A 14,764-nucleotide genomic window follows, 5' to 3' on the forward strand; every position below is an offset into this window, starting at 1 on the left:
GAACTAGGCATACACATTTCAAATGTGAACACAATATACATGTATCAATACATCTCTCATAACCCTGTTTCTTCTTCCATGAGCTCGTTTTTTTTAGGAGTACCATAATGAAAATTCAAATTAAGTCATTGGCTCCCCTCTTACAAGTAGAATTACCACCATCCCTAGGAATTAACATCCCCAGATATATATATCATAGCATAGTACACCTTTTAATTCATATCTTCTCATGGAAAATGTCACCACTTTTTTGTGTCTCGCTCTGATATTTCAAATCTTGTTAAATCTGTTACCAGAAATGTGAATTAGAAGTAAACTCCTACATACATGAGTATTACTATGACAGTCTATATTTAAATCCCATGGATGGAGGAGCCTGGTAGGGTGCATCATGGGGTCGCTAAGAGTCGGACACGACTGAGCGACTTCAATTTCACTTTCACTTTCATGCTTTGGAGAAGTAAATGGCAACCCACTCCAATATTCTTGCCTGGAGAATCCCAGGGACGGGGGAGCCTGGTGGGCTGCCATCTATGGGGTCGCACAGAGTCGGACACGACTGAAGCGACTTAGCAGCAGCAGCATATTTGAAAAAATGATAATGACAAAAAGGAACTTTACTGCAGAATACAATACTTTTTATGCAAAACTCACAGACCTAGGTTTAAGCCATAGTTCTGTGCTCCATTTAGCAGTCACTTAACATCCCTGAAACTTACTTTGATCAATTAAAAAAAAGATTTTTTGCCTGTTTCATAGCACTGTTATTACATGAGAAATAATAGCGGTTGTGCTATTTTTAAAGCCTATGTTTTAAAAAGTCATAAGGAGACTCAGAATGAAAGACAATAACAATGGATGTGAGATTAACTTATTCCTGTAACTCTTTTTATCAGATATATTTTCTGGATATAAGAAGATCAATGACTGATTCTTAATTTCCACAGCATGTGTCCTTATTTCAAAACATGACCATAGAAAGATATCTGTAAAGATATCCAATTATACATCTTTAAAGTAACATAGAAACTAAGTACTATGTTTGTTAATGGTGGTTAAGTAAGTAATGAAAATATTGTTATATTTAATGGTACTGAATTACTTCAAGGTCAAAAACTATCCAAATTCGTAGCTTACCCATAGACAAGCAACCTTGTAGAACAGAAAGAGTGGACTGGGAATTTGCAGACCTTCATTCCAAACAATTAATTATGTGAAAATTGGCAGATAACTTGAACTCTCTGGTCTTCAGATTTTTCATCTATAAAACTTTCCAGAGTTTTAGAATTTGGTAATTTAGTGTAGGGCTTCCCTGGTAGCTCAGACAGTAAAGAATCTGCCTGCAGTGCAGAAGACCTAGGTTCCATCAGGAGTAGGGATGTGCTCTGTGGCTACTGATGAAAGGTTATCAATATATTTCTTCTTCATTATTCGTTCTTTTCAACATACTTTTATTCAGCACTTATAATGTGCTAACGGCTCTACTAGGAATACTTTGCAGTTAAAATATTAACAAAATGCAGTTCCTGTCTTGTCAGAACTTGTGATATGTCTAGAAGGTGAATCAACCATAATGCTAGTTAGAATTTCAGTGCTCTTCAGTTCAGTTCAGTCGTTCAGTCGTGTCTGACTCTTTGCGACCCCATGAATCGCAGCACACCAGGCCTCCCTGTCCATCACCAACTCCCAGAGTTCACTCAGACTCATGTCCATTGAGTCGGTGAGGCCATCCAGTCATCTCATCCTCTGTCGTCCCCTTCTCCTCCTGCCCCCAGTCCTTCCCAACATCAGAGTCTTTTCCAATGAGTCAACTCTTCACATGAGGTGGCCAAAGTACTGGAGTTTCAGCTTTACCATCATTCCTTCCAAAGAAATCCCAGGGCTGATCTCCTTCAGAATGGACTGGTTGGATCTCCTTGCAGTCCAAGAGACTCTCAAGAGTCTTCTCCAACACCACAGTTCAAAAGCATCAATTCTTCGGCGCTCAGCTTTCTTCACAGTCCAACTCTCACATCCATACATGACCACTGGAAAAACCATAGCCTTGACTAGACGGACCTTTTTTGGCAAAGTAACATCTCTACTTTTCAGTATGCTGTCTAGGTTGGTCATAACTTTCCTTCCAAGGAGTAAGCATCTTTTAATTTCATGGCTCTTAAACAGGCACAAATCAGGGCCCATGGGAATACTAACTGATGAGATAGGGGAAAGAAAACAAAGAGAAGATGGGATTTGGCTGAATTTTGATGGCTAAATCCATTTCAATAGGCAAGTTTGGGGATTTCCCTGGTGGTCCAGTGGTTAAGATTATGCTCCCAATGCAGGGGGCATGGGTTCAATTCCTGGTCAGGATGATTAAGACCATGCATGCTGCCCTCTCCCCCACCCCAAAAAACAAGCAGACTAACAGACTTGAACAAATGCACCATCAGAGAAGATCTGGGAAGATAAATGTATTATTCTGTAACATACAAAGTGTGAGAGTGAGTGGTTAAAGTTAATGCACCAGAAGTGGGTTCTTCCCAGGTTATGGGAAAACTCAGCACTAATCCTGGTGAGAGTTTTTCTTATGTTTTACAGAGAATAATTATAAGTGACATCAAATAAAAACCAACATGACTTGGCAAATGATTAGACATGGATATTAAGTAAAGAAATAACTAAAAAATTGGGGTAGCAAAAAGTCAGACATGACTGAGCAACTAAGCACAGCATAGCACATGGTCAACATGGGGTATTAATGAAGCAGATTTTCTCTATTTGTGTGTCTTATTATTGTCTAACTTTTTCTTATTGAATTTGAAATGTTTGCAAAACCAAGTGGAAGTCCCTATTCAGCAGCCAGTTCCTCATGTGTGTGAGGAGCTTGGGAGAACATTCTATATAGAAGATGCATACTTTTTTTTTTTTTAAGATGCATACTTTTGTATTATCCATAGTGAGAAATTAGAAGCATTGAAATTAGATGAGTTATTCAAGTCAGTAAGTAAACAAGGTCAATGACTGATTCTAAATCTCCACAAAATGTGCCCTTATTTCTAAAGATGACCCTAGAAAGGGAAATCTGTAAAGAATACAAAAGTCAAATGGGATGGAACCAGGACAGTATGAAAGCTAAGTAAGTGACAGCTGTTGTTTTTTTCTTTTTTAATCAGTACTTTTCCACCATGTGCCAAACACTGTGTTAGGCTCTTGAGATACATAATCCAAGTAAATTTTCATGATCATCATGGGAACTAAGTATATTATCATATCTATAAATAAAGAACTGAGTACAGAGGGATTAGACATGACATAACAAGTAAATGGAAACTCTAGACTCAAATACAGATACATCTGATTCCTATTTTGCCCCTATACCTTTTAATTTGTGCTAGGGGAGAGTTTTGAGGAGAATGTAACTAGCAGTATCATGTCACAGAGAGCTCAAACAGGATGGACCCTCACAAGAACCTTGAAGCAGTTATTTAATGTTAATACAGATCATTTAGTGATCTGTAAGAAAGTAGTCTCTGTAAAAATAATAATAATAATAATAATCCTATACAAAGGCCAGTGGAATAGAAAAATTCTAAAGGTTGGGTCAAGAAAAATGAGAAAATAAAAGTAGCCGAACCCTTCTGATAAGTTTGATGAAGGAAAGAGAAGGTAGTGCAGAGATGTATGAAGGTTGAGGAAAGGGTATTGAGTTGAATGGTTGGTTCAGTTTTTTAAGTAAGGTAACACTTGAACATGCTTATAAACTCAAAGAAGAAATCCAGAGGAGAAAAAAGACACAAATTACCGAGGGTGGGGGTGTAGGGGATGGATTCAGCAAGGTCCTATTGGAGGTAATAAGAAATAGAAACAATTTGTCATTGTTGTTCAGTCGCTAAGTCGTGTCTGCCTCTGTGACTCCATGGACCGTAGCACTCCAGGTTCCTCTGTCCTCCACTGTCTCCTGGAGTTTACTCAAATTCATGACCCTCGAGTCAGTGATGCCATCCAGCCATGTCATGCTCTGTTGCCCTCCTCTCCTGTCTTCAATCTTTCCCAGCATCAGGGTCTTTTCCAATGAGTCAGGTTTTCACATCAGGTGGCCAAAGTATTGGAGCTTTAGCTTCAGAATCAGTCCTTCCAATGACTATTCAGGTTTGATTTCCTTTAGGATTGACTTGTTTTGTCTCCTTGAAGTTCAAGGGACTCTCAAGAGTTCTCCAGCATCACCATTTGAAAGTATCCATTCTTTAGTGCTCAACTTGTTTATGTTCCAACTTTTACATCTGTACATGACTACCAGAAAAACCATAGTTTGACTATACAGATCTTTGTCAGCAAAGTGATGTCTCTCCTTTTTGATATGCTGTCTAGGTTTGTCATAGCTTTCCTTCCAAGGAGCAAACATCTTTTACTTTCATAGAACCAGTTGCTGCTAAGTCACTTTAGTCGTGTCCGACTCTGTGTGACCCCATAGACGGCAGCCCACCAGGTTCCCCCGTCCCTGGGATTCTCCAGGCAAGAACACTGGAGTGGGTTGCCATTTCCTTCTCCAAAGCATGGAAGTGAAAAGTGAAAGTGAAGTTGCTCAGTCGTGTCCGACTTAGCGACCCCATGGATGCAGCTTACCAGGCTCCTCCATCCATGGGGTTTTCCAGGCAAGAGTACTGGAGTGGGGTGCCATTGCCTTCTCCTCATAGAATCAGTAGCATGCCTTAAAAAAGAAAGCAGCTAGTTTATCTAGAAAAAAAAAATAGTGATTTGCAGAGAAGTATATTTGAGATAAGAAAAAAATTAAGAGAACTTGTAACAGATATTCTAATCTTTTCCAAGAAGAAAGATTCAGAGTCATCTCTTAAGGCAGGTAGTATCTGGTTGTGTGGAGTAGAAAGGGTTTGAAATGCTTCCCACAGAGAGCAGCATAGTGAAGAGTCAACCACAGTGAAACAAAAGAATTTCTGCACAACTCATATACAAATAATTGAGTAAACAATGTTTAGTTGAGCCAATTGGCACAATTTTGTGGCTTTTTCTGGTAACACTCAGTCATCAAGTAATGAGATCAAGGAAAGTGCACCGTGCTGTTTTCCGGGTGATGTTTAGGAACGTCAGGGTGACAGTAGAGCAAAGGCAGTTCTTGATGCTAATAAGACACTGCATGAAGTGGCGGGCAGTTGATCCACACTGCGCTAAGAGGAAATGAAAAGGAAAGAAGGTTAAAGAAATTAAAGATATGACCAGTGTGAAGAATAGATTCATTGAGAGTAAGGGGAAAAGAAAAAAAAAAAAACATGGTAATGGTCACAGAAGGGAATTCCAAATTCAAGATTCTATAAATGATAGAGTTTTGAATGATCATTTTTTTTTTACACTCTCACTTCAAGTGTCACTAATGATTATGTCATCCAGCTGTCCTGCTTTACTTATTAGAAAATGGAAGGCCAGAAGGTCAAGTGATTTTTTTTTTTTTTTTTACTATCAGTCCATGACCCAATGGCAAAGCCAGGACTAAACCTAGGATCTTCTGAGAAGCATTTGGAGATTTTATTAAATCTCCATTAAATCACATTGGCATAAAGAAGAATGGTAAATATAGTCAAGTGATTGGAAACCAATGTTATCCATAATATAGTCACAGTAAAATGTGCAGTATTCATATATTGCCTATTTCAAAGCTTGCATTATGCTCTTCCCTTTTTCCTCTTTCAGCTTGCTCTTACAGGAGAGATTTCCCCAGATTAAATTAATAGCTCTCTAGTTACACACCGGAAGAAGAACTAAGTCTTAAGGAAGGTGCTTGACTACCATCCCGAACTGCACTGTAAATGGCATCTATTTATTTCAAAGTGACATTTATTTATTTCAGCATGTCCATGATGGGTTCCACAATTTTAGCTTCTTCTGCATTTCATATATTTTGAAAAATTTCCTTTCTCTTGATTATTGGTTATGCGTTTTTAAACTGTCATCAAATGTACTTTGAATCTCTAGGAGTAGGAGAGAAATCGTGTTATTTTAAAATTCTGTTTAAACAAAATCAATCCAACAGAAATTCATTATTCATATCTTAATATTCATCTGCCATTGACCTTCAGGAAAAGATATGGGTTTTTAACATAGAAAATGAACTTAAAGACTTAACATTGGTGATCTTTTGTAATTACATGTATCTCATATTCTACTTTGAAAATATTCCTTCATTAAATATTTAAGTATGTGTGTTACCATGTCTGTTTGGGAAAACTCACTTTCATTGACTCCTTTTTAAATTTGAAGGTTTTGTTTCAAAGATTCGATCAAGAAAGATTATTCTTCTTCTCAAGGAACGGCTTACCAAGGGGGCAACGAGGGAGCTATCCTCCTGTACTGAGTGGGAGAAGTATTTGATCATTGGTGTAGTTTAGCATTGCTGGTGCCTGGTGATAATAAAAAGCAAACTGGATTTTGGCCAGTCTTGTTATTGCTCTTAGATTCTCTGCAAGCAACACCCTTGCTTACTACTTACCTCTAGGATGGAACCCTTCCCTTCCACTCCCACCACCTTAGTATGCTACTGATCTCAAGTTCTCCTCTCTGGGGCTGAAGACTGACTAAAATGATATTAGAGAAGGAGAATTTTATGATCTAAACCAGGTGTCCACAAACTGTGTGCTCAGTTGCTCAGTGTATCCAACTGTTTGTGACCCCATGGACTGTAGCACACCAAGTTCCACTTTCCATGGGATTTTCCAGGCAAGAATACTGGAGTGGGTTGCCGTTTCCTACTCCAGCGGCACAAACTATGGCATGCAGGCCAAATCTGGCCGTATGCCTATTTATATAAATACAGTTTGTTTATTACTTTTATTTAATGTATTCTTTCTGGCTGCTTTTGCATTACAACCACAGAGTTGAGTAGTTGGATAAAGACTATGTACTCTCCACACCTAGAATAGTTACTATCAGGCTCTTCACAGAAAACGTTCCCTGACTATCAGTAACCAAAGTATTACTTGATTTGTAGACATGTAAGCAAGACAGTTATTTCACATTCATATTATAGGCCAATAATTTAACAAGTGTTTTTATTAAGTGTTTACCATTGTCCACCATTACATTTACCTATCAATTTTTCTCTTTTTGTAGCCCCTGCTATGTGGATATTTGTTAGCAATGACTGATGTGGAAACTACATATGCAGATTTTATTGCTTCAGGAAGAACGGGTAGAAGAAATGCAATACATGATATCCTGGTTTCCTCTGCAAGTGGCAACAGCAATGAATTAGCCTTGAAATTAGCAGGTCTTGATATCAACAAGACAGGTGAGTTGTTTGACGTCTGTGAAAATGGAGTGATTTGCAGCATTTCACTAAGCAGGATTAAGGCATGAAAAAAAAACACCTTTGGAAGTAACCTAATAGAGTCATAAACAGTTTTATATATAAGGTAAGGTAAGAGGCAGGTACTAATCTCTTAATCACGCCCACTCTGCTATACAGTTTCTTACACAGATGCAGAGGCCTTAATCTGATTTTACTAATGCAATCAATGAAACACATGAGTTTTTTAAAAAATCCTCATCTCTATAAAAGCTCTTAAATATCTTATGAAGAACATTTAACAAAGCTGGAGCTAGGACAATACTGGCCACCTCTAACATTTAACAACATAGATGTTTAACAAGATTCACAGGTGAGTCTGACAGACCTCAATTTCAAGAACCATTTCAAAATAAAAGGGTCTCCAGGACCATTTTTGTTGAGAATGGAAGTAAAATAGTTGGTTACATAAACAAGTTTTAGGTAAGAAGTTCTTTTAGTTTTCCTTGAATCATAGACTGAGTTTGAAAAGCTGTCATATTATCGGGCCCCAAAGTCCTACCCACCAAATCTAACTTTACCAATGAAAAAGTAAAACAAGTTTGACATGTCAAAATACTTCTGAATCCCCTGATAGTTCTTCCATCCATAGCTTTTGCAAGTATCAACGCTGTATGTATTTCTCTGAAAAAAAAAAATGTGCAAAAAATCTTTTAAAGTAAAATGCAGTTCATGATTAGGGAACCACTGATCAATTTCTGACTCATGATAACAACTTGATATTGTTGTTGTAACCTCTATGCTATTAGAATTTTTATGCAAAGCCTTCCAGTTATAGTAGTGGAAAACTGAGTCAGAATATACACATATGAATGAAATAGCTCGGCAACATTATCTTAAAATGCTTAGGGACAGAACTTTATTCAGTGATTACAGGTCAGCAAGTTATACCTTGGTCTTTTCAAATTCAGGTTGAAAATAAAACCATAACAATCACTTCTATGGAGCACACAGACTGAAGTATATTTTAGTTTTCATTGTTTCTCTATCTTTACTACTGGGAGTTAATTTTTAAAAGTAACTGCTAACTCTGAGAAAGCCTGTAAGGAATCATTCCAATTTGGTGGCATAAAGAAGTAGATATATTTTTTCCATCAATCTTTGAGAATTTGTTAATCTTTTTCATTAAATTTGTATTCTATATAAATATTCTATTTTGAATAATCTACATTAATTTAGCCACTCTTAACATGAGGATATTTTTATTCATAGTGTAATTTATTTTTGTTGTTGTTTTCACTGAAATTAAGACCCATTAGCCACAAGACCTTTCTTATACCAGAGATTATAGTCTCAATATACCTTATGTTAAAATTTAAATAAATCGAAAATTTATATACATAAATACATTTGTATTTGATGTTAATATACTATAATTGAATATTAATAATTTAAAATAACTCAGAAATCTTTATGCTTCCAGATGTTAAAATATTTCTACATGTTAATTGCAATTCAGTGGGCTCTGAAAGAATTTTGTTTCTCTTAAAAATCACAAAGTCCAGATTAAGGCAAAGTATAAATAGCACTGACTTTGTTATTCTAAATACAAAGACCTAAAAATAATAACTATGACCAAAAGTCTAAAATATTTAAAAAATGACAATTGTACGGTGACAAATTAAATAACACTAGCTGAGAATAGTATGGGACTTCCTCTGTAGTTCCTGAATATTTCGGCTTCTTTTTAAGTTTGTGTTCAACAATATTATTGTCTCATGTTTATCTTGATTTGTTAACAAGCATCTATTTAGCCACAGCTCTGTGTCTGCAGCATTATGCTGAGCCCTGAGAAGTGTCCCTGGATACCCAGAAAGTCCCAAGCCCCATGGAGTCAAGATCCTCATCTTGTATTTATGCAGTCACTTTCATCTTTAATATTCTACTGTCTTGCATCCTCCCTAATATGACTTCTTTCTTTTGGTTGCCAAGAGCTTCTCCTGTTTATCAAGTTCTTATTTCATATGCTAATCTACACATCTCAGGTTCGGCTATCTGCATACCTTGGGGGCTTCCTCATTGCTCTAATAATGAAAATAGTACATGAACATTCTATATAATGTGTCATATTTTTGAAACTCCTTTAGAACAGAATATGATTTTTATGTGGAAAAACTGCTTTAAATTTCCCTAAAGTATGGTGTGGGCTTCCCTGGTGCCTCAGACAGTAGAGAGAAGCCACCTGCAATTCAGAAGACTAGGTTCCATCCCTGGGTCAGAAGATCCCTTGGAGAAGGGAATGGTTACCCACTCCAGTATTCTTGTCCAGAGAATGCCATGAATAGAGGAGCATGGCAGGCTAATGAGGTTGCAAAGAGTCGTACACGACTGAGCGACTAGGCACAGCACAAAGTATGGTGTATGGTGAGGTGTCTTATATGTACTTGTTAAGCATAAAGGAGAAATTGCCCTCAATGTTTCCAGCTAAATAATGGACAGCCTACTTACCTCTATGAATTTGAGTTAGGCTAATAAATTCTTAGTAAAAATTTGCAAGACCTCCAAATATTTTGTCTGCTAAGCCATGGTTACTTAGTAAACACGTGTAAACATTTAAATCTTTGAATCAAGAATTGCCTGCAGCTTGCACCCATTAAGGTAACCCAATATGAGGAGAAAGCATTTTTTCATTTTGGTGTTTAGATTGTTGCTAAGGGTGCAATTATGAAGGTGGTTTTATTGGATTTGTACATAAGTTCCATCAGGGCAGGCCAGAGGCCATCATAACTATGCAACTAGGGGGTAACCACCCGACATGATGTCCTTCCACTGTTGTTTTTAATTTAAATTAATTAAACCTCTGAGAAGTCAGCTAGGTTATCATCATGTGTTCAAAATAATATAAAACACAATTTTAAAATATTTCTTAAAATAAGACAGTCAAGCATCAAAAGGTAAGCTTGTTCCCCACTTCTTATTTCTGCCTAAAGACACATTTGATTTCTGTAACCAGAGAAATTAAAGTGCCATGCCATGACCTAGCCATGAGATTTCCCAGCTATTTATCAAAAGCATAGAGCATCACTAATCACTTTAAAAACTCAGTTATTTTTTGCCTTTTTGAGCCACGCTCTCCCAGAACCAGAATTAGTCTGCCCTTGAAACATTTAGGGGTTCTGAGGTGGCGCTAGTGGTAAAGAACTTGCCTGCTAATCCAGGAGACGTAAGAGAAATGGGTTCAATCCCTGGGTTGGGAAGATCCCCTGGAGGAGGGTATGGCAACCCACTCCGGTATTCTTGCCTGGAGAATCCATGGACAGAGGAGGATTGTGGACTACAGTCCATGGGATCGCAGTTGGACATGACCGAAGCGGCTTAGCACTGGCACTGAAAACATTTAAGCTGTTTTCTTTCTTTTTAATATTTATTTATTTATTTGTATATTTTGGCTGTGCCAGGTCTTAATTGAGGCATGTGGGATCTTTAGTTGCCACATGCCCAGGGATTGGACCAGGAATTGAACCCGAGCCCCCTGCATTGGGAGCATGGAGTCTTAGCCACTGAGCCACCAGTGGCTAAGTCCTATGGGAAGTCATAAGCTGTTTTCTTAATGGGGCGTTGATTACTAAGAAAATGTACTTTGTATGAGGATTTCAGAATAGAGGATTTCTAAAATTTCCAAAAAGGTATGTTGAGAGTCAGTAAATAAAAGCAGTCATTTTTATTTTGCCTTTATCCTTGTTTATGTCTCTAACAGAAGGGGAAGAAGATGCACAGCGAAATTCAACAGAACAAAGTGGGGAAGCCCAGGGAGAAGCAGCAAAATCTGAAAGTTAACACTCCACTTTGACCTTCTTCAACACCTGACGATGTCTCCAATCTCCAGGCCTGGCTGGAATGCATTTATGTCCAAGAGTGAAAAGGGGAAGAAGAAAATGGCTGTACTGCTTTGCAGGAACCTGCTTGTTCTGTTAAAAGTGGGGGCAGAGGCTGTGGCTGCAGACAGACTTTTCTCTACCTCTGGCATTAGCAATGGTTGAAATCATGTGGCTTGTGTTTGGATGTCATTTTTGTATGGATCCTTTCACCTGACCATATGATGAAATGCTTGTAGAGAGTAGCAGTGATCTAGATGATGATTCTTCCTGTAGCATCTGGCCCCTCACAATGTCAGAGGATTTAATTGTGTCTAATAGCAAAGGGTTGGTTGAACCCCAGAGTTTAAATATCTCTGGCCTGAGTATTCACCCAGTAAAAGAACCATCCAGAAAGTACTGTTTTTAGCATTATGTATCTGTGTGTTCCTGCTTTGTTATTTACACTGTTTTGTATTGTACAATATAGATGCTCAGCACTGCCCCCCTTCTCCGATTGCTTATGAAAAACAAAAATGATGCACATTACTGTGAATTTTTATACCACTCATTTTTTAAAGGGCTGCCTAAAAATTCTGCTCCATAGCGTGGTGGTGTACACAAGATAGGACACACTTTTTTTTAAAACAATCTGTCCCCTTAATTCACTGCTGATGAATTAAGTCTAACAGATTCATCAGGACTCCTTTGCTTATTATACAGACATTTGAAAATATCCATTAATGTGAATATTACCTGAATTCAGTCTGTTTGGTGTCTGCACAGACCAGAGTTCAGTCTGCAAATTTTGTCTTATTCCCAAATGGAGAACTTTTTCTGACTAATATTTTTATTTCAAGTTGTGAGAATTTTTGAGAACTGGGGATATGGGAACGAGAATAGAAAAAATACTAAGCACTGGAAATAGTTTCTTCTCTGGAATCAAATTTCTTACAGTGCTGTATGATACTACTAACATTTGGAGGACAGCTTATCTCCATGGAGCTGAAAAACATGGAGAAAATGACCTTGCAATCATGTGGACACCAATCACAAAAGTAAAGCCCTTGTGTTGTATTTTTCATGTCTTTTTTCAGCCCTATCAGATCCAAATGTTATTATGCACTTTTTAATGTTTGTAAACTTTTACTAATAATTAGTGTGAATTGCATTCTGATACAATAATAATCATCATTAGAAGCTGACAAAATCCTTATTAATACTGTTGATGGCCTCTGCTGTGTTTTGACATCGTGTTTCTTAAATGGAAAGTTTCTATGAGCTGTGTAATCCCTCTGGTCAGTATTATGCAATCATTTCTCAGTGGTAATAAATAAGGCACCAGTGATATGCCAATGGCTCATGAATTACTGGACACATAGCAGGCAAAAGGAAGACCTTTACAATAAAGACCCACTTAACTGTCCTCAAGGTCTTAGATACCATTCCGTATGAAATAGTTTAAGCAGCTTTTCAATGGGTAATCTACCTGGATACACCAGGAACTCAGCCCTCCTTTGTAGTTACATGAAGGATGCAAGGTAAGTTTGCCCTCATCTCTCTCTACAGTACTTTCTGAATGAGTGGGATAGGGGCATGGATATCACTTGGTCCTCAAGCATATAGTAAAAAAAAATTAACAGTGTAAGTCTTTGAGAAAATAGGAAAGATTAAATTTTAGAGTACTTCCTTCTGCTTAACCCAATAGGATCCAAAATATCCAGTTAATGTTCAAGCACATCCACCTATTTTACACTCACAAGTGGAAAAAGAAGCTCCTGAAGCTATTGTAGACAATTTCTGGTAGTCCGTTTAACACATTCAACCCATACAATCACTTTTACAGTATCCTTATTTATTATACTCATAGATTTTTTGTGAATGTAGGTAAAGTTCTCTCCATCCTTAAAATTGTGGAATTCCAAAATTGATTTCATGTGATTTTGTAAAGTTTAGGACTAGTGCTGAGTATATGTGGAGGATTTCTATTCCTGTGTGATATATTATTATTAATGCATGTGGTATCATGCTTGTCTTTGAATATCTATAGTTGCTAAATTGTGAAGTCATATGGAGCTTTTGAATTATTTTTGACCTCTTACTGCTACTTTGTATGCTATATTCAAACCCAGAAAAAAACCCCTATATTCCCAAGCCAGAAAATTACCAAAAGATTCACATCCTAAAACGTTGCTCAGCAAAAGTTCATATGATCTTCCAAGTTTTACCATAATATCTTTTACTTGAAAGTCAATAATATACATGGAATTGATACTTTAAGGAAAGAAGGAAAGAGTAGAAAACTAAGACATTGATCTGATAATACACATTGAATGCCTGTTAACCAACTGATTTTATGCTATTCACTTCACAGCACATATTCTCCCATTTAATCCTCAAACAATTCAGTTAAAGAGGTACTATTACTCCATTTCACAAATCAGGAAATTAAGATTGAATAAGGTATAAGTTTTACAAACTTAAAAAGCTAATAAATGATGAAATAAAAATTGAACCTGTGTTTAACTCCTGAGAGTTTTCTACTACACATGCCATAAATCTGAAGCCAGTTACAGAGCATGTTTATCTGGAAGGGAACTTTTAGGGGTGGACCAGATCCATCTTCATATTTTAGAAGAGGAAATAGTCCTGAAAAGGCATTTGTTTTTCTCAAGGTTACCTAGATGAGCAATAACATAGATGTGAATAGCAATTGTATTTTTAAAAAATAATAATAAATTTAATTAAAACATTTTTTGAGTTATTCTTCCCAAAAGACATTTTTTCCTGAAATAAAGTCTGCTAACTTAGCATGGTTTAGATTTTTTATGTTCCATGCTACTCATTTTGTTTAACTAGAAATGTGAAAATTTCAGGTTTTCAACTGATGTGCAACAGGTGTAAACTTTTCAAATTTACCCTTTGTCAGTTTTAAGCATCCTGGGCTGACATATTGATATCATAAATTCATAGAAATGGTTTTCAGCAGATAAGAGGCAGGAAACCTCCAATTTTTAGGTAGCACCCCTAGAGCTGTGCACAGTAAATGCTCGACACCTGTGTCTTATTCAGACACAGTGGAAATGCACTGGTTTAGAACATAAATGATATTGTTCTCTCTGGAGAAGCAATAAGAGGTAAAGAAATGTAACTGTAGGCAGTGGTTTCTGACTGAAGTCACTAGTAATAGGGTGGAAATGTCTAATCATCAAGTGAAAACAGGAAAGGAACTATGTCTATGATGTCTTAATAGGCCCTAAACTGTTCTTTAATTATGAGTGGCAGTCTCTGAAGTCATTTGTGAGCTTGTATGACTTTTGTATTTAGCGATGTTGCATGCTCACATACTTGATATTAAAAATAATACATTTTTCTGAAATGTACGCAGTCTATTAAGAGTATTTATTGAACACACATTATGTACACGATGCTCCGGAAAGTGCTGCGGGTGACAGAGGAGAAGGCCAAAGCTCAGTCATCCTATGGTGGACGTACCCAGCATTCCAGCCCCACTTTTCCTGGCCTCTACGCCAATAACGTTCACCTGCATCCCATGCTGGTAGCCCACTTCCTGGACTTCATCACCTATCAGAGACATCCCACCTCTCCAAATATTGAACTCCAACAGCACTGC

The 14,764-nt window shown here is 37.2% G+C and overlaps 1 protein-coding gene across 2 annotated transcripts in view; it reads left to right on the forward strand.

The window, feature by feature from the left end:
* PKIA (protein kinase (cAMP-dependent, catalytic) inhibitor alpha) overlaps positions 1-14,513 on the forward strand; it is a 100,101-nt gene extending 85,588 nt beyond the window's left edge. For both annotated transcript variants that reach the window (XM_010848769.1, XM_010848768.1), the window contains 2 exons: positions 7,102-7,279; positions 11,034-14,513. In XM_010848769.1, coding sequence (XP_010847071.1) covers positions 7,129-7,279; positions 11,034-11,113 — 231 coding nt within the window. In that variant the 5' untranslated portion in view covers positions 7,102-7,128 and the 3' untranslated portion in view covers positions 11,114-14,513. The remainder of the gene's footprint in view (positions 1-7,101; positions 7,280-11,033) is intronic.
* Positions 14,514-14,764: the final 251 nt, after the last annotated feature.

The sequence above is a fragment of the Bison bison genome, unplaced genomic scaffold (genome assembly GCF_000754665.1).
Source record: "Bison bison bison isolate TAMUID 2011002044 unplaced genomic scaffold, Bison_UMD1.0 scf7180017864273, whole genome shotgun sequence".
Lineage (NCBI taxonomy): Eukaryota > Metazoa > Chordata > Mammalia > Artiodactyla > Bovidae > Bison > Bison bison.